The sequence below is a fragment of the Budorcas taxicolor genome, chromosome 7 (assembly GCF_023091745.1).
Source record: "Budorcas taxicolor isolate Tak-1 chromosome 7, Takin1.1, whole genome shotgun sequence".
Taxonomy (NCBI): Eukaryota; Metazoa; Chordata; class Mammalia; order Artiodactyla; family Bovidae; genus Budorcas; species Budorcas taxicolor.
The window spans coordinates 6,446,671-6,469,464 of record NC_068916.1 but is presented as its reverse complement, the minus strand read 5'-3'; the positions used below and the strand labels follow the sequence as shown (position 1 = coordinate 6,469,464).

General features: G+C 51.8%; 1 protein-coding gene and 1 pseudogene across 2 annotated transcripts in view; one reads left to right on the top strand and one right to left on the bottom strand.

Moving 5' to 3' along the window:
- Positions 1 to 9,146: 9,146 nt before the first annotated feature.
- The window catches only part of KLHL26 (kelch like family member 26), a 28,199-nt gene continuing 14,551 nt past the window's right edge, over positions 9,147 to 22,794 (top strand). Inside the window, exon 1 of one of the 2 annotated variants that reach the window (XM_052643047.1) lies at positions 9,147 to 9,244. In XM_052643047.1, the coding sequence (XP_052499007.1) occupies positions 9,168 to 9,244 (77 nt within the window). In that variant the 5' untranslated portion in view covers positions 9,147 to 9,167. The remainder of the gene's footprint in view (positions 9,245 to 22,794) is intronic. The other variant, XM_052643048.1, reaches the window with a different exon arrangement.
- LOC128051800 (uncharacterized) lies at positions 11,725 to 11,824 on the bottom strand (annotated as a pseudogene).

Sequence of the window (22,794 nt, the reverse complement as noted above, 5' to 3'; positions counted from 1 at the left end):
TCCACTATCTTCTGGTGCTTCCTTAAATTCATATGCATTGAGTCAGTGATGCTGTCTAACCATCTCATCCTCTGCCACCCCCTTCTCCTTTCGCTTTCAGTCCTTCCCAGCATCAGGGTCGTTTCTTCCATTGAGTCCGCTTCTCGAATCAGGTGGCCAACGTGTCGGAGCTTCAGCTTCAGCATCAGTCCTTCCAGTGAATAATCAGGGTTGATTTCCTTTAGGATGAATTGGTTAGGTCTCCTTGCTGCCCAGGGGACTCTCAAGAATCTTCTCCAGCACCAGTTTGAAAGCCTCAATTCTTGGACACTCAGGTTGCTTTATGGTTCAACTCTCACATCCATACATGACTACTGGAAAAATCATAACTTTGACTAGATGGACCTTTGTTGGTAAAGTGATGTCCCTGCTTTTTAATATGCTTTCTAGGTTTGTCATAGCTTTTCTTCCAAGGAGCAAGCAAGATCCCACATCAATTCAGTTCAGTTCAGTCGCTCAGTCATGTCCACGTCTTTGCGACCCCATGAATCGCAGCACGCCAGGCCTCTCTGTCCACCACCAACTCCCGGAGTTCACTCAGATTCACATCCATTGAGTCAGTGATGCCATCCAGCCTTCTCATCCTCTGTCATCCCCTTCTCCTCCTGCCCCCAATCCCTCCCAGCATCAGGGTCTTTTCCAATGAGTCAACTCTTCGCATGAGGTGGCCAAAGTACTGGAGTTTCAGCTTCAACATCATTCCTTCCAAAGAACACCCAGGGCTGATCTCCTTTAGGATGGACTGGTTGGATCACCTTGCAGTCCAAGGGACTCTCAAGAGTCTTCTCCAACACCACAGTTCAGAAGCATCAATTCTTCGGCACTCAGCTTTCTTCACAGTCCAACTCTCACATCCATACTTGACCACTGGAAAAACCATATCCTTGACTAGATGGACCTTTGTTGACAAAGTAATGTCTCTGCTTTTTAATATGCTATCTAGGTTGGTCATAACTTTTCTTCCAAGGAGTAAGTGTCTTTTAATTTCATGGCTACAGTCACCATCTGTAGTGAGTTTGGAGCCGTAAAATATAAAGTCTGACACTGTTTCCACTGTTTCCCCATCTATTTCCCATGAAGTGATGGGACCAGATGCCATGATCTTCATTTTCTGAATGTTGAGCTTTAAGCCAACTTTTTCACTCTCCACTTTCACTTTCATCAAGAGGCTTTTTAGTTCCTCTTCACTTTCTGCCATAAGGGTGGTGTCATCTGCATATCTGAGGTTATTGATATTTCTCCCGGCAATCTTGATTCCAGCTTGTGCTTCTTCCAGTCCAGCGTTTCTCATGATGTACTCTGCATAGAAGTTAAATAAGCAGGGTGACAATATACAGCCTTGACGTACTCCTTCTCCTATTTGGAACCAGTCTGTTGTTCCATGTCCAGGTCTAACTGTTGCTTCCTGACCTGCATATAGGTTTCTCAGAGGCAGGTCAGGTGGTCTGGTATTCCCATCTCTTTCAGAATTTTCCACAGTTTATTGTGATCCACACAGTCAAAGGCTTTGGCATACTCAATAAAGCAGAAATAGATGTTTTTCTGGAACTCTCTTGCTTTTTCCATGATCCAGCGGATGTTGGCAATTTGATCTCTGGTTCCTCTGCCTTTTCTAACACCAGCTTGAACATCTGGAAGTTCACAGTTCACGTATTGCTGAAGCCTGGCTTGGAGAATTTTGAGCATTACTTTACTAGCATGTGAGATGAGTGCAATTGTGAGGTAGTTTGAGCATTCTTTGGCATTGCCTTTCTTTGGAATTGGAAGGAAAACTGACCTTTTCCAGTCCTGTGGCCACTGCTGAGTTTTCCAAACTTGCTGGCATATTGAGTGCAGCACTTTCACAGCATCATCTTTTAGGATTTGAAATAGCTCAACTGGAATTCCATCACCTCCGCTAGCTTTGTTTGTAGTGATGCTCTCTAAGGCCCACTTGACTTCACATTCCAGGATGTCTGGCTGTAGGTGAGTGATCACACCATCATGATTACCTTGGTCTTGAAGAACTTTTTTGTACAGTTCTTCTGTGTATTCTTGCCATCTCGTCTTAATACCTTCTGCTTCTGTTAGATCCATACCATTTCTGTCCTTTATTGAGCCCATCTTTGCATGAAATGTTCCCTTGGTATCTCTAATTTTCTTGAAGAGATCTCTAGTCTTTCCTGTTCTGTTGTTTTCCTCTATTTCTTTGCATTGATCACTGAGAAAAGCTTTCTTATCTCTTCTTGCTATTCTTTGGAACTCTGCATTCAGATGCTTATGTCTTTCCTTTTCTCCTTTGCTTTTCGCCTCTCTTCTTTTCACAGCTATTTGTAAGGCCTCCCCAGACAGCCATTTTGCTTTTTTGCATTTCTTTTCCATGGGGATGGTCTTGATCCCTGTCTCCTGTACAATGTCACGAACCTCAGTCCAGAGTTCATCAGGAACCCTATCTATCAGATCTAGGCCCTTAAATCTATTTCTCACTTCCACTGTATAATCATAAGGGATTTGATTTAGGTCATACCTGAATGGTCTAGTGGTTTTCCCTACTTTCTTCAATTTAAGTCTGAATTTGGCAATAAGGAGTTCGTGATCTGAGCCACAGTCAGTTCCTGGTCTTGTTTTTGTTGACTGTATAGAGCTTCTCCATCTTTGGCAAAAGACGGAGCAAAACCAATACCCAGTTGTGGATGTGACTGGTGATAGAAGCAAGATCCGATGCTGTAAAGAGCAATATTGCATAGGAACCTGGAATGTCAGTTCCATGAATCAAGGCAAATTGGAAGTGGTCAAACAAGAGATGGCAAGAGTGAACGTCGACATTCCAGGAATCAGTGAACTAAAATGGACTGGAATGGGTGAATTTACCTCAGATGACCATTATATCTACTACTGCGGACAAGAATCCCTTAGAAGAAATGGAGTAGCCATCATGGTCAACAAAAGAGTCTGAAATGCAGTACTTGGATGCAATCTCAAAAATGACAGAATGATCTCAGTTCATTTCCAAGGCAAACCATTCAATATCACAGTAATCCAAGTCTATGCCCCAGCCAGTAACGCTGAAGAAGCTGAAGTTGAATGGTTCTATGAAGACCTCCAAGACCTTTTAGAACTAACACCCAAAAAAGATGTCCTTTTCATTATAGGGGACTGGAATGCAAAAGTAGGAAGTCAAGAAACACCTGGAGTAACAGGCAAATTTGGCCTTGGAATGCAGAATGAAGCAGGGAAAAGACTAATAGAGTTTTGCCAAGAAAACGCACTGGTCATAGCAAACACCCTCTTCCAACAACACAAGAGAAGTCTCTACACTTGGATGTCACCAGATGGTCAACACCGAAATCAGATTGATTATATTCTTTGCAGCCAAAGATCCCACATGCCTTAGAGCAAATAAGGGCCTGAATCACAACTGCTGAGCCTATGCACCTGGAGCCCACGTTCTGCAGTAGGCGAAGCCATTGCAATGAGCAGCCTGTGTACTGCAACGATGAGTAGCCCCTGCTCACTGCAACTCGAGAAATCCTGCACCACAACGAAGCCTGAGTGCAGCCAAAAGAAAAGAAAATTCACACAAAATACTTCATCAGAAAACAGCAGTGGGTGCTGAACTAAAGGCAGTAGCAACAAACATCAAGAGCAGTTACTTCATGGCTGCTGCTGCTGCTGCTGCTAAGTCACTTCAGTCGCGTCCGACCATGTGCGACCCCAGAGACAGCAGCCCACCAGGCTCCCCCGTCCCTGGGAGTCTCCAGGCAAGAACACTGGAGTGGGTTGCCATTTCCTTCTCCAATGCATGAAAGTGAAAAGTGAAAGTGAAGTCGCTCAGTTGTGTCCGACCCTCAGCGACCCCGTGGACTGAAGCCCACCAGGCTCCTCCGCCCATGGGATTTTCCAGGCAAGAGCACTGGAGTGGGCTGCCGTTGCCTTCTCTGATTTCATGGTTACCTCTCTAGTTTCTGGGCTTCCCTGGTGGCTCAATTGGTAAAGAATCTGCCTGCAATGCAGATCCCTGGGTCAGGAAGATCCTCTAGAGAAGGGAATAGCTACCCACTCCAGTATTTTTGCCTGGAGAATTCCATGGACAAAGGAGCCTGGCAGCCTACAGTCCATGATGTTGTAAACAGTTGGACACAACTGAGTCTCATACACACACACACACACACACACACACACACACACACGTCTAGTTTATAGAGAAACAGAAGGTGATGCCAGGAGTTCCAGCAGCAGGCTCTGAGACGAATCAGTGGTGAAGGGAAGACAGGGTGGATAAGGCCCCAGCATGTGGCTGGAGGAAACCAACACATCCCCTACGTCCTAGGCCTCAATTTCCTCCTCTGGAACACCTGGGGGTTATAAGGAGGCCTCCCAGCTCAGACCTGGGACCGTGAGTTCTATAGCTGGTCTGGAGTGGGGAGCAGGTGGTGAGGCCCTCGCCTCTGGGAGAGCCGTGCCAGCTGTGGGCCAGATGGTGGCCAGGCCTGCGGACGCTGCCTGCCATGTCACTGCCTGTGGATGCTGCCAGACCACAGGTCATCATTTTTGGACCATGGTGTGCAGTAACCTGGGGTTGCTCAGTGCCTCAGCGGTAAAGAATCCGCCTGCAACGCAGGAGATGCAGGAGACATGGGTTTGATCCCTGGGTTGGGACGATCCCGAGGGAGGAAATGGTAATCCACTCCAGCATTCTTGCCTGGAGAATCCCATGGACAGAGGAGCCTGGTGGGCTGCAGTCCACAGGGTCACACAGTCCAGCACGACTGAGTGACTAAGCATTTGAGCAGTAACCTTCCTGGGTCCTTTCTGTCCTCAGTTGCCCGTGTCTCATTCCAAGTATCACAGCCAGGCCAAGGACCTGGGAGAGATCTGTGGCCTTGCTCTGCCTCCCTGCCACATCCCACCTGCCATATCTCCTGTTGGCTCCACCTGCAAAGTATATCTTGGCTAGGATTCTCTTCCTCCCTGGCCACCAGCCTGGGATAAGCACCACTTCTGGCCAGGAAATCTTGCTTCCTAAATAATGTCTCTAATTTAAGATATTGCCTCAACTGCAAATGTTGGTTATACTCCCTCTGCTCACAAGTGCCCCATCCCACCCTCATTTCATGCAGGGGAAATGCCTCCACTGTGGTCCGTAGGACTCTCCATGACCTAGAGCACCCCTCGTTGCTGCCCACCCCATCTTCTCCTCCCCTCTCCCTCACCTTTTCCCAGCATGCAATACTTCAGGCATGCTACCTCAGGGCCTTTGCACCAACTCTGCTGTGCTATGTGATCTTGAAGTACCTAGTGTGTCCACAGATCGTGTGTCTGCAGGGTGCTATGCGTGAGTGCACAGCCAGGGGCCCAGCAAACCTCTTCTTGCTTATCTTTAACTGCGGGTCTGACATATGGGTCAAATCTGGGTGTTTATGAAGTGTGCGTGCATCTGGATGCCATTGACTGCAGCTGTATGTGTGTTGGGCGTGTGAGCTGTAGGTCTCTGCTGAGTGGGGTTTGATGCCTGCATGTGGTTGATCTGGAACAAAGGCTCAAGCGGCAGGCAGACCACGGAGGGTGAGGGGGCGTGTACAGAGCTAGCAGGAACGTGAGCTGCTCAGGCCCCCACACATTCATTATTTATTTGAGTGCTTATTGCGTGCTGTAGGGGTCAGCAGGGCCCTTCAGCACCTGGTATCTATCAACGCTCACAGTGTCAACTCCTGAACACTTCACACACAAATGATTGAGTACCCACTGTGTACGGACCCTCTGCTAGAGAGAAATCAGTTGCGTCTGGTTCTACCTCTGGGCCCTCCAACCCTGTGTCCACTTTCATTCCCCAGCACTGACTGCAGGAAGGCTCTGAGCCCCATTTGGATCCCTGGACCCTGCCTAAACTATGGACAGAGGTTCGCAACATTGCACAGGAGGCAGTGACCAAAACCATCCCAAAGAAAAACAAATGCATAAAGGCCAAGTGGTTGTCCGAGCAGGTCTTACAAATGGCTGAGAAAAGAAGAGACGTGAAAGGCAAGAGATAAAGGGAAAGATATACCCAACTGGATGGAGAATTCCAGAGAATAGCAAGGAGAGATAAGAAGGCCTTCTTAAGTTAACAACACCAAAAAAAAAAAAAAGAGAGAGAGAGAGAAAAAAAAAAACAATAGAATGGAAAAGACTAGAGATCTCTTCAAGAAAATTGGAGCTATCAGCGGAATATTTAATGCAAGGGTGGGCATGATAAAGGACAGAAATGCTAAGGACCTAACAGGAGCAGAAGAGATTAAGAAGAGGTGGCAAGAATATACATAAGAACTATCCAAAAAAGTTCTTAATGACCCAGATAACCATGATGGTGTAGTCACTCACCTAGAGTCAGACATTCTGGAGTGTGAAGTCAAGTGGGCCTTAGGAAGTATTGCTATGAATAAAGCTAGGAGATGATGGAATTCCAGATGAGCCATTTCAATTCCTAAAATATGATGCTGTTAAAGTGCTGCACTCAATATATCACCAAATTTGGAAAACTCAGCAGCAGCCACAGGACTGAAAAAGGTCAGTTTTCATTCCAATCCCAAAGAAGGGCAATGCCAAAGAATGTTCCAACTACTGTACAATTGTTCTCATATCGCACGCTAGTAAGATTATGCTCAAAATCTTTCAAGCTAGGCTTCAGCAGTACTTGAACTGAGAACCGCCAGATGTACAAGTTGGGTTTAGAAAAGGCAGAGGAACCAGAGACCAAACTGCCAACATGCACTGGATCATAGAGAAAGCAAGGAATTCCTGAAAAACTTCTGCTTCTGCTTCATTGACTACACGAAAGCCTCTGACTGTATGGACCACAATAAAGTGTGGAAAATTCTGAAAGAGATGGGAATATCAGAACACTTTGCTTGTCTCCTGAGAAACTTGCATGTAGGCCAAGAAAGAACAGTTAGAACCAGACATAGGTGTTACTTTCCCTTTCAAAATTGGGAAAGGAGTATGACAAGGCTGTATGTTGTCACCCTGCTTATCCAACTTATTAATATATTCAGAGTACATGATGTGAAATACGGGGCTGGATGAATAACAAGCTGGAATCAAGACTGCTGGGAGAAATGATAAGAACCTCAGATAGGCAGATGATTCCACTCTAATGGCAGAAAGTGAAGAGGAACTAAAGAGCCTCTTGATGAGGGTGAAAGAGGAGAGTGAAAAAGCTGGTTTAAAATTCAACATTCAAAAAACCAAGATCATGGCATTGGATCCATCATTTCATGGCAAATAGAAGGGGAGAAAGTGGAAGCAGTGACAGATTTTATTTTCTTGGGCTCCAAAGCCACTGCAAATGGTGCCTGCAGCTATGAAATTAAAAGACGCTTGCACTTTGAAAGGAAAGCTTTGACAAACTTAGTGTATTAAAAATCAGAGACATCACTTTGCTGACACAGGTCTGTATAGTCAAGGCTATGGTTTTTCCATTAGTCATGTATGGATGTGAGAGCAGGACCATGAAAGAAGTATGAGCACCAAAAAACTGATGCTTTCAAATTGTAGTACTAGAGAAGACTCTTGAGAGCCCCTTGGATTGCAAGGAGTTCAGAGCAGTCTATCTTAAAGGAAATCAACCCTAAATATTCATTGGAAGGACTGATGCTGAAGTTCTAATACTTTGGTCACCTGATGCGAAGAGCCAGCTCATTAGAAAAGACCTTGATGCTGGGAAAGATTGAGGATAGAAGGAGAAGGGGGCGGCAGAGGATGAGATGGTTAGACAGCATCACTGACTCAGTGGACATGAATCTTTGCAAACTCCAGGAGATAGTGGAGGACAAGGAAGCCTGCTGCAGTCCATGGAGTCACAAAGAGTCAGACATGACTTAGCAACTGAACAACAGCAACAACCCTGCCTGTGGCTGCACAAGGAAGAGCTTTCTAACTCAAAAGGTGAAAAAATAAATGGGTTCAAGCCTGAAAAGAAAATTCCGGAAGCTTGGACCCGTTCAGGGTGAAGATTCTAGGCTTTCAGTGGCCTTGAAATCTCTGGAAGCTTTACAGAAGCCTTCTTGGCTTTCAGCTCCATGGGGTTCAGAAGGGAGGAGAGGAAAGGAAGGCAAGAAAAAAGAATAACAAAGAGAAAAAGGAAGGAAACATATGCAGCTCTTTGCATCCTGGCTGAAGACTAGGCTGTTTGGGCCTCTGGAGCTGGGAGGTCCAGACAGGTTTGGTCTGGTGAAATGGACTTTGTTGGGGGGGGAAGTGTGGGTTTGAAGGGTCTGTGGGCAAGGATCTGGGGGAGTGGAGTGGGATTTGAGTTGAGCATGGGGGAGATAACTTGAGGTCAGGGGTTTGGGGTATAGGAACCAGAACTGAGGGTTCAGCAGGAGGTTTGGTGATCTGAGCGCAATCCGAGGGTGGAGATTTTGGGGTATGAGAGAGAAGGCTCTGGGAAGATGGGGGAGGATTGGGACCCAAAGCTGGGTTGGAAGTCTGATGCCTGGGCTCTAGGTGAGTTCCTGAGACCTAGGGAGGTCTTGGAGAGGGAGTGACCCTGGAAGGAAAGAGGGGGCGGGTCTCAGATTTCTTAGATCAGTTTCTCCAAGTTCCTCCTCTCACCTTGGCTCGGGGTCCGCCACTCCCCCTTCCCAGAACAGACCCTGCTCCTGAAGTGCAGTGTTTCACCATCGGGGAGCTCCTATTCCTGTGAGTGAGCTCTGTCCCTCTCCACCCACTTCTCCCGCGTCCCACCGTCGTCTCACTCCTCCCGGACACTCACAGGTGGCCTTCGCCCCGCCCCTCCAAGATAGGCCCCTCCCCCCACTCGGGCCTCCCCTCTCGGTAGACCGTGCCCCCCGCCCCTTCCCTGGCCCACCAATCTCTCGTCCCTCCTCAGACCCACGCCTGCACCTCTTCCCAGACTCCGCCCCTTTCACCAGGCCCCGCCCCTCCTATTCCGGAGTAGTACCGCCTCCTGCCTTTGCCTTCCCCCGCCCATTCTCAGACCCCGCCCCCTCCCGGGCCAGGACCCGCTCCCTTCTCAGACCCGGCCCCGCCCCTCGCCTAGGGCCCCGCCCTTCCGCAGAGCAGGCCCCGCCCCGCCCCCCGCGATTTGGTCTCCAGAGCCGGCGCGCGCGGTTCCCGTCACTAGCACGCGCGGTGGCGGCGGCGGGAAGATGGCGGAGTCCGGCGGCAGTGGTGGCGCTGGTGGCGGCGGCTTCGGCGCCGGTCCGGGCCCCGAGCGCCCGAGCAGGTGAGACCCAGCCCGCAGGGTGGACTTGCACCTGCCCCAGGGCAAGAGTGGCCTATGAGGAGTCCTGGGGGTCCTAGGGGTGCGGGATGGCTTGGACCAGCTCGAGGATCTTTATGGGGGCTGCGGGCTTTAGGTGGCCATGGAGTACTGGGGGGACTGAGGGCTATTCATGGGGCATTTGATGGCGGCTTGGGGGCCCCGGGACCTCCAGGCATCTGCATGCGTCCGTAGGGGCCAGAGAGGGCTTTGAGGGACATGGAGATCTGAAGGGAATCCCAGGGGTTCCTGATTGTGATATGGCCATGAATAACTGAGGATGCCAAGAGGTCTGGGAGGCAGGGAGGTCCTGAGTAGGGGCCATAGGCCATCTTGCAGTTGTTGAGGCTGTCCTGGGGATTCTGAAGAGGGGATTGGGGAAGCTTGGCGGGCTGAAGCCCAGGGCTTCCTGGAGGGTGCTGAAGGACCCTGAGGTTTCTAAGGGTGGTCCTGAGAACGTGCTGAGGGGATTTGGGGTGGGTGAGGACTGTGGAAGGTTGGGAGTAGGAGTCACAAGTGAACCTGAGGGCCTGAAAGAGACCCAAGGGATCTGGGAGAATCTGAAAACAGAAGCTGGTGCTCTCAGTGAGTTCTGATGGGCAGGGAGGGGTGTGGGGGTTCTGGAGATCCTAAGGAGCTGAAGTGGGTCTTGGAAAGCCTGAGAATGGTGTAAAAAGTCTGAAGATTTTTTTTAAAAAATACATGAGGAGGGTCCATCTTGGGACTCCTCTCTCTAATCCTCTTGGGGTGTAAATTCCCACTCCCTAGGGCAAAGAACTTGAAGCAAGGTCTTACCCAGATCATGGTGGAAGAATTCACCCCTTTTGGTCTGAGAGAGGCCCCTTTATCTTTGGCCAAGTCCTAAGAATGGTCGTTTGAACCCCAGAATTGGCATAGCAATTGAAGGTGTTTATATTGTTCTGAGTTCTCAGAGGGAAAGAACACCTTACGATGCAAGACCTTCCTCTGTCTTCTCATTGCCCAAGGCCAGCATGGTCTGGATCTCTTCATCCAGGCCCACCAGCCTACTACCATCGGCTGGCCGAGCAAGTAATTTGGCCTTTTTCTCGCTTGTGAGCTTATGGGAGCAAATAATTTCAGCCAATGTTATAAATGATTAAGTGGTTAATACTGGTGTGTTACAGAGTCAGTCCTCTTTGTGGGGACCTGGGTGCTTGAGTTGGGCTTTAGAGGCCTATAGTGGGGAGCAGGGAGAAATCAGTAGATTTGGGAAGACATTCTGGGGGGCGGGCAGAGTGGATAGGACTTGGTGACCAGCAGGAGGTGGCATGTAATGGACAGATAAGAGGTAACATCGAACCCTAGTCCCTGCTTTGGGCCCTGAGTAGGGATAACCTGGGGCAAGAGCAAGGTATAATTAGTAACATGCTGTACAATTCACTCATTTTACCTGAACAGCTCTTCAGTTTTAATAAATTTATAGAGTTATGTATCCGTTAACACAATCCAAGTTTTCAGAACGTGTCCATCACCACGATGAATTCCTTCAAGCCCCCTGCAGTCAGTCCTTCTCCCAACCCTGGCCCCAGGCACACTCTGATCTGCTGTCACTCTGTCGTTTTGTCTTTTTAGAAATTTTATATGAATGGAATCATGTGATATGTGGCTTCTTGTGTCTGGCTGCTGTCCCCTAACAGAACATTTTTGAAGTTTCATGTGTGTTGTCACAAGTATCAGAAGTTCATTCTTTTTCACTGCTGCCTAGTATTCTATTGTATTGATGGACATAATTTGTTTGTCCATTTACTGGCTGATGGACATTTGAGTGGTTTCTATTTTGACAATTGCAAATAAAGTTGTGGTGAACATCTGGGTATGCATCTTTGTGTGGACATACACATTCTCTTTTAAAAAATTTTTCTTTAAAACATTTATTTTTATTTATTTGACTACGCTGGGCCTTAGTTGCAGCATGCGGGATGTTTTAGTTGTGACATGTGGGATGTAGTTCCCTGACCAGGGATGGAACCCAGGCTCCTTGCCTTGAGAGTGTGGAGTCTTAGCCTGTGGACCACCCGGAAAGTCCCTGTGTGGACATACACTTTCATCCTCTAGGAGTGGAATGTCTGGGTGGTATGGTAGGTGCAGGTTTTAGTATTTTTTCTTTTCTTTTCAAGGTAAAAATGAGTCTTTTATTTATTTGTGCTTAAACTTATAAACCAACCAGTCAGACTAGAACAATTATTATCATGATGTGGCAAAATATAGAGCATCTTTCCACAAATACTAGAGGGATGAACAAATAGGAGCTGTAATAAAACAGAGCAAAAGCAGCCGAGGAATCAGTGAAGCCCACTGTGGTGTAGCCCTTCACCGTAACAGTTGAGGTCCTTAACAGGCAGGGCCTTTGTATCCCAGAAAAAATGTAAAAAATAGTTAATCACATCTTTGTGCTTTTGTTTCCTATTTTTGAGATTAGATTAAAAAATACAGAATGCACCACAAATTTGAGTGTCATCCTTGTTCAGGGGCCGTGTGAATTTCAGTATTGTTCCAATTTTAGTACATGTGTTACCAAAGCAGCTCTTGGAGGTTTAATTTAAGGAACTGCCAAGTTGTTTTCCAGAGTGGCTGCACCCTAACTGTACTCCCACCAGCGATGTGCAAGAGTTCCAGTTGCTCCCAACACCTGACATAGCCAGTCTTTAATTTTAGCCATTCTAAGTGTACATTGGCATCTCATTTTGGTTTTATTTGCATATCCTTATTAACTCATGATGTTGGACATCTTTTCATGGTCTCAGTGGCCACTCAGGTCTTTTGTAAAGTGACTTTTCCAATCTTTTGTTTATTTTTTTCCTTGGCTTGTCTTCTTGACTTGGACTTCTTTTCGTGTTCTGGATACAAGTCCTTTATCAGATATACTATTTGCAACTATTGTCTCCCAGCCTGTAGCTTGCCTTTTTGTTTTTTTAATGGTATCTCTCATCGGGCACAAGTTTTATCATCTTGAGGAGGTCTCCTTTATCTAGTTCTTCATTATGGATCTTGTTTCTAGTTTCATATCTAAGAAATTTTTTCTAAACAGAGGCTTTTTTTTTTTTTTTTAACATTTACCTGCTTGGCTGCGCTGGGTCATAGTTGCAGCGCATGGAATCACTGGTCTTTCATTATGCCACACAGGATCTTTTAGTCAAACTGGACCCCCTGCATGGGGAGTGCAGTGTCACAGCCGCTGGACTACCAGGGAAGTCCTGGAGGCATTTTCTTTTTAAAGATATTTATTTAATTTTGGATGTGAAAGAACCTTCAGGCTTAGTTGCTCTGCGGCATGTGGGATCTTAGTTCCCCGACCAGGGGTTGAACCCACACCCCCCGCATTGGAAGGCGAAGTCTTAGCCACTGGACCCCCAGGTAAGTCCGCTGGAGTCATTTTATTAAAAGGTACCCCCCTCATCTCTGAGATGCCCATTTGCCTCCTGCCCTCCATCCCAGTGGAAAATCTGCTGTCTGGAGCAGCTGATGCAGGGAGGGTCTTATCCCTTAGATGCTCGCTGGGAAAACAGCGAGAATCCCTCATATGGTGAGATGGAGCATACAGAAGGGAGCTCAGCATTGGAGAGAGACTGCACGCAAGATTCTTCCAAGGATCCTTCTGAGATGTAGAGGCCCTTGTAGGGTTGGTCATTTATTCATTCCTTCATTTATCCCAAACCCACCATACCAGTGCATGGCCTGCCTGTACCTCATCCCTCTTCACCCTTCCATTCTAAGATCATGGCCTCTTAGAGGCACCTGCCTGACCCCCCCTGAGCTCAACTAGCCCCAGGAACACTTTTTATGGTCACTTTGTTGTGTTGGCTTTTTGGGGTAAAATTTACGTAACATGAAACTCACCAATTTAAAGTGTTCCATTCAGTGGTATCCAGCATATTCACAAAGTTGTGCAACGATCACCTCTGTCTAGTTCCAGAACATCTCCATCGGCCGAAAAGGACATCTTTTTCCCATGAGCGGTCACTCCCCATCCCCCCTCCCCCAGCCCCTGACGACTGCTCATCTACCCTCTGTCTCTATAAGGTTCCCTGTTTTATAAATAGAACAATACCATATGCGACCTTCAGTGTCTTTGACTCCATAGAATGTTTGTGCAGTTCATTAACAAGGTCGTATGTATAAGTACTTCATTTCTTTTTATGGCCGCGTAACATTCCATTGTGTGGACGTGCCACATTTTGTTTATCCGCTCACTAGGTGAAGGACGTCTAGGCTGGTCCCACCTTTGGCTGGTTTGGATAATGCTGCTGTGCACATGCATGTGTAGGTTTGTGTCAGAACCCTGGTGTTCCCTTCTTCGGGCGTCTGTACCAGGAGTGGAATTGCTGGGTCATGGATGCACTCACCACCCTACACTGCTTGGTGTGCTTGTTAGTGGAAAGGCCTTGAGGGTGGAGAACAGGTCTGTCTGGTGCACTCTTGGTCTTGTATGCCTGGAGCAGGGGCAGCCCAGAGGAAGTGTTCAAAAAATTTGGTTGGGAGGGAGGGGTGGGGCGGGCCTAATGGATGAATGAATGGAGTGTGGAAAAGCTCTCTAGGGCTTGCAGTCTGGCTGGTTGGAAGTCCCTAGTAGGTGGTCACATCCGTCCCTTGTCTTCTGGGGGAGACTGGTGGGGCTGTCCAGGACTGGGGGAGGCAGGCCCTGTCTGTGGGGATGGTTGGTCTTTCAGCCTTCCAGGTGGTGCTTGCATCTGCCTTGTCCCATGAAGGGTTTTGTCCTTTGGCCAGGGGCGGGGGCGGTTCCTGTCTTTCCCTTAGCCCTTCCAACAGTCCCACAACTCAGAGAACTGTCCTTAGGAGTGATGGCGTTCCCCCCTCCACCCAACAACACCCCCAGCGTTATGTAACTTGTTTGTTCCGAGTTCACTTTTCTGCAACCAGTGGGGAGGAAAAAGAAAGAGAAAAGCTTATTCTCTTTCCTTCCTATCTCGAGGGATCAACAAAAAAAACCCGTTGCCTAGTAGAGATGGTCGTTAATGACCAAGCCGAACCTCCAGGATGGACAGAGCGTGGCCGCCTTAGCCGGGGGCTTGCTGAGGGGAGGTGGGATCCTAGCTCCAAGGCTCCGTCACACCAAAGATCCTGGTTCTGCGGCAGCCGCCCTCCCAGCTCCACCTCAGGCCCGCGATGGGAGTTTAGACTCCTAGAGAGAGAGGAGGTTTGTGGGGTGTTGCGAGAAGGAGAGGGAACTCTCCTGGGAGTCGCACCGCCGCAACTGAAATTCCATTGCTGTGAGGAGCCCGGCCAGCTCGTTCAGGAGGAGCCTTCTCGCCACAGAGGCTTTTCAGATGCTGGGCCTTCGGCATTCCTCTTTCCTCAGCCCATCTTTCCTACAGGTGTCTGGATGGGGCCCGGTCTCCCTGACTCACACTGCTTCTGGGGGACAAGGCAGAAGCATCTGGTAGAGGGCCACGCCAGCCGCAAGTGTTTCCCTGGGAAGCCATACCTGGGATACCGCAAGAGTGGGTTTGGCATGGTTCAGCCGCGGCATCTGCTCCTGGCTTGGTGGCTTTTGCTTGTTTAAACGTCCTTCACCAGCCATCTCTGGCTGCACATTAGATCTTTTCCACACATCTCCAAGGCTCTGGAAGAGTCCAGCCCCCCCCAACCCCTGTGTGAAAGACTGGAGGAAGATTTGGCCTTCTGAGAAGGTTCTTGTTCCTTTGGCCTCATCATCTTTTCAGCTGAGAGGGAGAGGCAGGAGTCTGACCCTCCAGGGACAGGGGCTCCTAGGAATTCTGGGAATGTAGCAGCGTCAGGCACCTCGTGAGACCCACTTGCTTGTTGCATGCCTTGGGCATGTCTGCAACCCTCTGGGTGTTAGAGTCTTCGTTTGGGAAGTGTTCAAAGGGCACCCGGCATATTGCACGTGTGTGTGTGTGAGTGTGGAGGTGGCAGTGTTGTCCTGCAGTCCTCATGCCGGTAGCATTCTGTCCACTGCCCACGTGGACACGAAGGGACCCTGGGGTGTTTGGCTGGTTTTGTTAATGAGCCAGTGTGGCAGGTTGGGAAGAGAAAGCTGGTCTCTTAGTCTAGGCTGCCACACAGAATGTCATAGACTGGGTGGCTTATAAACAGCAGAGATTTATTTCTCAAAGTTCTGGAGCCCGAGAAGTCCAAGATCAAGGCGCTGACAGATTTGGTGTCTGGAGAAGCCACTTCCTGGTTCATAGACACAGTTTCCTTGCTGTGCTCTACTCCATTCTCTGGGGTCACTTTATAAGGGCACTAATCCCATTCATGAGGGCTTCGTACTCATGACCTAATTAATCGCCCCCCAAAGGCCCTGCCTTCTGATGCCGTCACGTTAGACCATCGCAGAGGTCTCAGCATGTGAATTCTCAGTCTTTGGTAGCTGGCTTGAGCAGTCTGAAGGACACTGATATGTTTACTTGGTGGCCGCGTAGCGGGGTCAGTGGGAGAACGGAACACGTCAAGTCTGAGCTGCTTCTGCAGCAGCACGGGTGCAGATGGCACCATGTGAGCCTGCCCGCTGGAAACAGAGTGGAGCCTGAGCTGGTGGGCCTTGGCAGAGTGCGAGGGTTGGGGCAGTTGAGTCTGGGGCGAGGGAGGGAGCACGGAGCTGGAGGCGCTCAGGGCCGGGGCTGAGAGTGAGGCGCCCCTTTCTTCACCTTCTGGCCGGCAGGGTCCCTTGAGCTCACGATGTGAAATAGCTCTGAACACTGCACACTTCACCCCGAATTGTGCAGCCTGATTATCTCACAGCTGGGCTGCTTCCAGCCGGTAGCTGCAACCCCCAGGGGACAGCCTTCTTGTTGTCGGCCATTCTTATGGGGTAGGAAGGTTTTATTAGCCTCCGCTGTCATTGTGCCATCCCTAGGGAGCGGGCTCAGTATCCTTAACTTTCCTTAACTGGTTATTTTTTTCTTACTGATCCTCATGGGAGAGCTCAGTGAGGCCAGGTCAGAGGTTTGTGCCTGTCTCCCCGCCCACTTTAAAGAGGGGCTTCTCTACTCCCGCCCTGTGGCCTTTGGGCATGTTTCAGACTCAGGGTTGAAGGCCCTGGAGAAGGGAGCAGGGAGGGCAGCTCCCCAGCATGCCCAGTTCCTTTCTCTTGTGGACGGTGCTCAGCACTCATCTGGCGCCTGTTTGTTCTGCCGGCAGTTGTCACCTGCCTCCTGTGACCCCACCGCTTTGTGTGGTGTTGGACATACAGGGCCCCTGGACAGAGGGGCTAGGCCCATTGGGTTGCTCACACCCCAGCATGTGGAACTCTTGGGCCGTCATTTCCCCACGGTTGCCATAAATGATCCCGAGGCTGAGTTGGAGACTCCTGTTTTCTCCAGAAGGTTCTGGGAACCCCCTTACAAATGAGGTTGACCAGAGGCTCAAGGTTAGGGCCATCAGCTTGGGGGAAGGGAGGCTCCAGAGGTGCACTGTTTTCTGGGTACAGGCAAGTGGCACGTGTAGATTCTAAAGGTGGAGGAGCCTGGCTTTTTAGGGGTCCTGAGGGCAGAGAGGAACTGGAGAGGGTGAGAGGGAGGAGGGGGAGACAGAGGGGCGGGCGTAGGGTTTGGGTGAGGGGGCGCCTGGGTCAGATTCATGTTTAGGAAGGATCCTTCTGGCCGGAGATGAGCCAAGGTGGGAGGCCGTGGAGATGGTGAGTTGTGAATGGGTTTGGGGAAGATTCAAGGTGGAACTTGTGTGACATGCTGACCCACGGTGACAGCCAGGCAGGGCATCACCAGTTCTCAGGCTTCTGCCATGGACCAGGGGTGAATACTGAGAGGTCCCCCTCAGGCAGGAGGAGGCCCCACTCGGCTTGAGAGTCTCTGCTGTCTGAGAGCAACCAGAGGAGGCAGGGAGCGGAGACAGACATCTGGCCGGGAGGGCTCAAGGTCCCCCCTCTCTCCTGGAAAGTCCTCACGCCTCGCCTTGCTCAAGGGCCTCTGCTCTGCCACCAGCCAGGACCTGGTCCTTCCCAGTTCAGTCCCGCCTCCACTCTGACCTCCTCAAGAGCACTCACCGTGCGTGCACTGATTTGCTCCTTCTTCCTTTAATCTCTTGGCACACAGTGACGTTTCCACCTTTGAGCCACGTCTAGTTCCGGCCCTTCCTTCCACCTTCTCCTCATCCTGCCCTGACTGACTTGCCCTCCTTCTTCCTTTCCCCCGACTCCCGCTGGTGGCACCCTCCCAAGGCGGGCATCAGACTGGGCTGCTCCCTTGCCTGACATCTGGCCTGGAGGGGCTTCCTAACTCTCAGAACAATGTCAGAACAAAGTCCGCTTCTCCACGTGAGCCCCTTGGCCCCTGCCACTGCTCCCCAGACTTCCAGAGCTTGCATCTCCAACAGCATGCTGGCACCCCTCCTGGCCTTTAACCTCGCCTTCCCTTGGCTGGAGTGACCTGTCCCAGGGCTTTGCACAGCTCCAGGGTTGCCTCCTCGGGGCCTGGCCACTCTGCCCACTCTGACCCCGCTGCCTGCCCCTTTGTTCTCTGACCCGTGCTCGTGGTCCATTCTGTGTTCTTAAGAGTCCATGTCCCCTGGAATGTGCGCTCCCTGAGGGCAGGGCTTCATGGTGGAGGCTCTGATACAACCTAGCAGGTATTCTCCCCACAGTCTGCGATGGATTTGCCAGAGGAGCTGGCCTGACTGGAGGCTCCTGGAACAGCCCTCCACGGCTGGCTCAGCCAGGGTCCCTCTGCTCCTGATTTGAGTTAACGGCAGGAATGTCGTTGTTCAGTTGCTCAGTCGTGTCCGACTCTTTGTGACCCATGGACTGCAGCAGGCCGGGCTTCCCTATCCTCCGCTGTCCCCCGGAGTTTGTTCAGACTCATGTCTGTTGGGTAGGTGACGCCATGGTTCAGGCAGAGAAACAGAAAGTCACGGGCGTGCGGTCAGGGACCCCGCCTCCATTAGGGAGCAGCCAGTGGGCAGTGCCCTTGTGCGTGTGCCTCGTGGAGTTCACGGCCAGAGTCATGGTGCTGCGTTGAAGACGAGAAAACGTGCTGCTGCTCTCCGCGTCCAGCTGCCTGCAGGGGGAAGTGGGGGGCTGGGGCCCTCCTCCTCCTCCTGTGGTAGCCGCTCCACAGCTGTGCAGACGGCTCTTAACACTTGTTAACCCCGAGTCTCCAGTCCCTTCCTCCTCCCCGCCCCTCCCTGTCTCCCTCCAGAGAGGGCTGCTCAGGACTCTCACAGCTCATCCCCCCATGGCCAGGAGAGCGTTTCCCTGACATTCCTCTGCGGAGTGGGTTTTGGGGCGCATCCAGGGTGATTTCAGACCCCTCGCTGAGCAGCCCAGCCGTTGAGCTCTTCCCGTGGACCACCTCGCCGCACACTGGAAATATTGTGATTCGGGAGGAAGTAACCGGCACCTGGGGGGAATCATAGACCTTTCCTGTGAGGGAAGCAGCTTCCGGAATTGAACACACTCGGCCTGGAGGAAATCTTGAGGGGTGGACCTCTGGGCTTTTAAAGGCCTCAAGGGGGGGTCACCCGAGGATCGAGTGCCGAAGACGTTTTCTGACGCCACAACTGCGAAATTCCACAGGGGTCAAAGACAGACGGGATCCGAGCGGGGCTGGGCTGGGCTGGGCTGGATATCCGGAGAGCTTGCCTCTCAGAGGGATGTTAGAATTTGAAACAGCCTGCTGGAGGAAGCGGGAGCAGGCAGACATGGTCACCCAGAATCTCCCACGGCCAGAGCTAGAAGTGGGGCGTTTTCCCAAATGGGGGGCTGGGGGGGTGGTGACAAAGTGCCCGTGAAGCGGCAGGCATGTGAGGGGCCCACTGTAGACCCGGAGGCAGACTCCACTTGAAAAACTTCCAGAACTGTCGTTAAAAGCCATAACTGTGTGCTGGCTGGGGTGAGTCTGGTCCCGGAGGGCTGCCTGTGGTCTTTTTTCTCCCCGCTGCTGTCATGCGAGGGGTAATGGCAGCCCCTGTGCCCGTAAGGCGGGCAGGCTGGGAATACTCAAACGTTTATGCTACACGTGAGTCACTTGCAGAAACTCTGGTGTTTTTCCTGCTGAGGCTGATGGCATTGGGCTGCCCTGCAGCTCCGGCCTTAGGCATGCTTTCAGCATTTTAGCATTTAGAGTTGCTGAACTTTCACAGCAGGGGGCACGGGGAGCTTCCTGACCTTCGTTGTGTCCTTCCAGGCAGGCGGGGCTCAGGCTGTCTGTCTGGCCCGCAGAGCCGTGAAGCATCCTCGCCTCCACTCCCAGGGCAGAAAGGCTGTGTGCACGTCAGGGAGAGGTGGTAGCTGGAGAAGTGTTGACTCCACAGTGGTTTTTCCAGAGGCTCATCTGGAGTTCAAGCCCCGGATTTGAAACTTCTGACATCGAAGGCCCCCGTTGGTTCCAGGAGCCAAAACCTCAGCTCACTGCCTTCAGTTAAAAAATAAAAGCTCATTGTTCATGTAAAAAATAAGTTCAGGGAGAATTCCAGTTTTAGGTACATTAAATACAGGGCTCAGATGATCCCCTGCAATCTGTGTCTCCCGTCCCTCAGCTCTCTGACTTCCTTTCTGGTTGGGCAAGGTGACCTCACCTTGCTTCCCACCATCCTGGCAACCCTAGGGGGAAGACAGGCTTCCATCCTGGTGGCTGCAGCGAAAGTCCCAGGGAAGGCTCTGATTGGGTCAGATGGGTCACGCCCCCTCTCCTGGGACCAGGCTGGGGCCTGGGATGGTTGGCCAGGCTGGGTTGTGGGTCTCCCTTTTCAGCCCAGGGGTGGGTCTCCTTATCCTTACCACTGGGGCTGAGAGTGAAGGAGGGAAACGGGTCCCTTACTAGAGGAAGGAAGGGATATTGGCACCCCCACAAATGGAGATATTCATGACTGGCCCCTTCTGTTGCCCAAGTTTATGCTGCTATTAGAAGGTCCTTGCTGAGCCATGCCAGCATCTTTGTCTGCTTGTGTATGGCCTAGCATCACTGGGCATGAGCATGTGCCATTTGGCAGGACTGTCCCTCTCAGAGCCTCACCACCTGCCCTGCCAGGGGAGGCAGCTGGGCTGGGTCCTGAGGTGTTGGAATTTTCAGTGCTGGAATCTCACGGGATTTCCCAGCAGTGTTCTGGGGCCAGGCAGTCTTGTGCCTGCTTGTCTGATTTGTAGAGTGAAGAGGTTGTACTCATTCACCTGGCCACATCTCCGAGCCCAGGGCAGCAGGGGTAATGTGGGGGGATGGGGACTTACTGGGATCAGCCTCTTGTCCGTGGGTGGGAAAAAAGCAAGCGAAGCTTCAGCCTGAGATCTGCTTATTAGCCACCCTTTCTGCCCCTGGCATGGGGGCCCTGGCTGAGCTTTGAGGGGTCGTGGAGGCTGTAGGGAGTCCTACCCAGGCCATGAGGGCAAGGAAAGCCTTGGAGGAGACCTTCTGCTTCAAGAAGGCTTGGAAAGGTGGATGCTGGAGGAGCGTGGCAGAGCTGGTGGGCTGGAGAGTGCAGCGTGGGGAGGAGGGGTGGAGGGGACGGAAGGAGCTGGCTGTTTGCTCAGGGCATAGCGTGAGCAAAGTGTGCAAGTAAGACATCCCAGCGAGAAGCCTGCTGAGGGCTTCCTGGTTGAGCCCAGTCAAGGATAACATACCCATTCCCAGGAGTTGGACCAGGGGGTTGAGTGGAGGGGATAACAGCAGGTGTATGCGACAGGCAGAGATGGGAGTCAGGCCGCAGCCGCTGCTGCCACCTGGCAGCCGTCTACCTGCCCCCTTCCCCATTCATCATCTGTCCGTCCATCCATCTCTCCATCTAGCCATGCTTCCACCCACCCATCCTTCCATCCACTCATCCATCCAGCTATCCATCCATCTGCTCATTCGTCTACTTAATCTACCACATCCCTCATTATCTATTATCCATCTACCCCTCCATGCATCCGTCCATCCATCCACGCACTCAGCCATCCAGCCATCTAATCAGCAGGCATGACCGAGCTCTGAACACATGCTGGGCACGGCGCCAGGTGCTGGAACACAGCAGGAGACAGAGCCCACCCTGCCCTGCCTGTTGAGACTCCGGAATCAGCCTGGAGGAGACAGACAGACTGGAAATGGATGGTTTACTCGATGGTGTGATGGGCAGGCGAGGCAAAAAGAGCTGGGGTGGGAAGTCAGAGTGGTGTGCAGGCTTGGGTGGGGCTTTCCTACTGGTGACCTGGCAGAGTGGGGTTCCCCCTCATAACAGCTGGGGAGCTAACAGGCTCGTCCACCCTCTTGCCCCGACTGCCACTGAGGAGCCGTGTCCTGCCCTCCTTGGTGTCCAGCTCCACGTGCACCTCCTGGCTCGGCCTTCCTGGTGAGTGGTCCCTGCTCTCCCAGCCTCAGTCTCCCATCTGCATCATGGCAGTGATCAGGGGGCCATCCACCTGGGGCTGCAGAGAGGCTAACACTGACCTCTGATGTGCCCTGTGGCCTTGGGTGGGTGCCTGAACCTCTCTGTGCCTCAATGTCCCTGTCTGTAAGATGGGGTGATCGTGGTGTACCCCTCTCCAGGCCGCCCACCAAGAGGTGAGCTGGGAGCCAGGTCGGCACTGCTCCAGCCCACAGTCCTGCATAGAGTGGGTGCTTGCTTGCAGGGAGGGGGAGGGGGATATCTTGTAGGCAGAGCACTTGCTGCTGGTGAGGGAAGGGGGTGGGCTGTGTGTCGCTTTGAGAAGTTGCTGAAGTTGGGCGGGTCTGGGATTGGGGAAATGCTGCCCACAGGGTCCTTTTGTCCATCAGCAGCGGCCAGACCCCACGTGTCCTGGACTGAGAGGCTGGGCTGAGGCCAGAGGGCCTGAGCAGGAGGCACAGCGGGACTTGGGGGGCCCTGCACACACTGTGGCCCTGAGGAGCAAAGCGTGGGGAGCCACAGGGGGTCTGGGTAGGGAGGTGATGGACATGAACGTCAGTGTCGCCTTCTGCTGGCGGGAGAGTGGGCCGCACCCCAGTAAACTCCGGGGGAGTGGGGGAACCCACGCAGTGTGTCCTTGCCACAGAAGGGCAGGATGATGGCGCCGGCGGCGTATTCCCCTCAGCCGGGAACGGAGCCAGCACCGAGTGAGGCCGTCTGGTGCCGGGCTCTGTGCGCGGGATCTTGCCAGGATCTCGCCAGGGTCTCACAAGTCTGGTGACTTGCGGGGCCACACAGACCCCCACCTCTGCTCCACGCCCCTGGGAATTTGCTTCTTTTTACCTGTCTGGGTCTTTGGGAGGAGTCGTGATGGTTCCTTCTGCGGTGGATGTGGGTTCTAGAACCCATCTGCCTGCCTGGCTCAACCCTCAGCTTTCCTGGCTGTCACGTGAGGGCCCTCAAGGGCCACCAGTCCCAGGTGCCCACAGGTGGCCTGGTTCCCTCCTGCCCACACGCCCCAGCAGTGCCTCTCTCCTGTAGCCTCAGCACTGTTCTGCAGGCGTGGACAGGGAGGAGCTGCGGACAGACGAGGCAGGGGTGGCCCTGCACGGCAATGCCCTGAGGACCAGGTGGGCAGGTGTGACCTGGTTCCCTCCTGCCCACACGCCCCAGCACCGCCTCTCTCCTGTCGCCTCAGC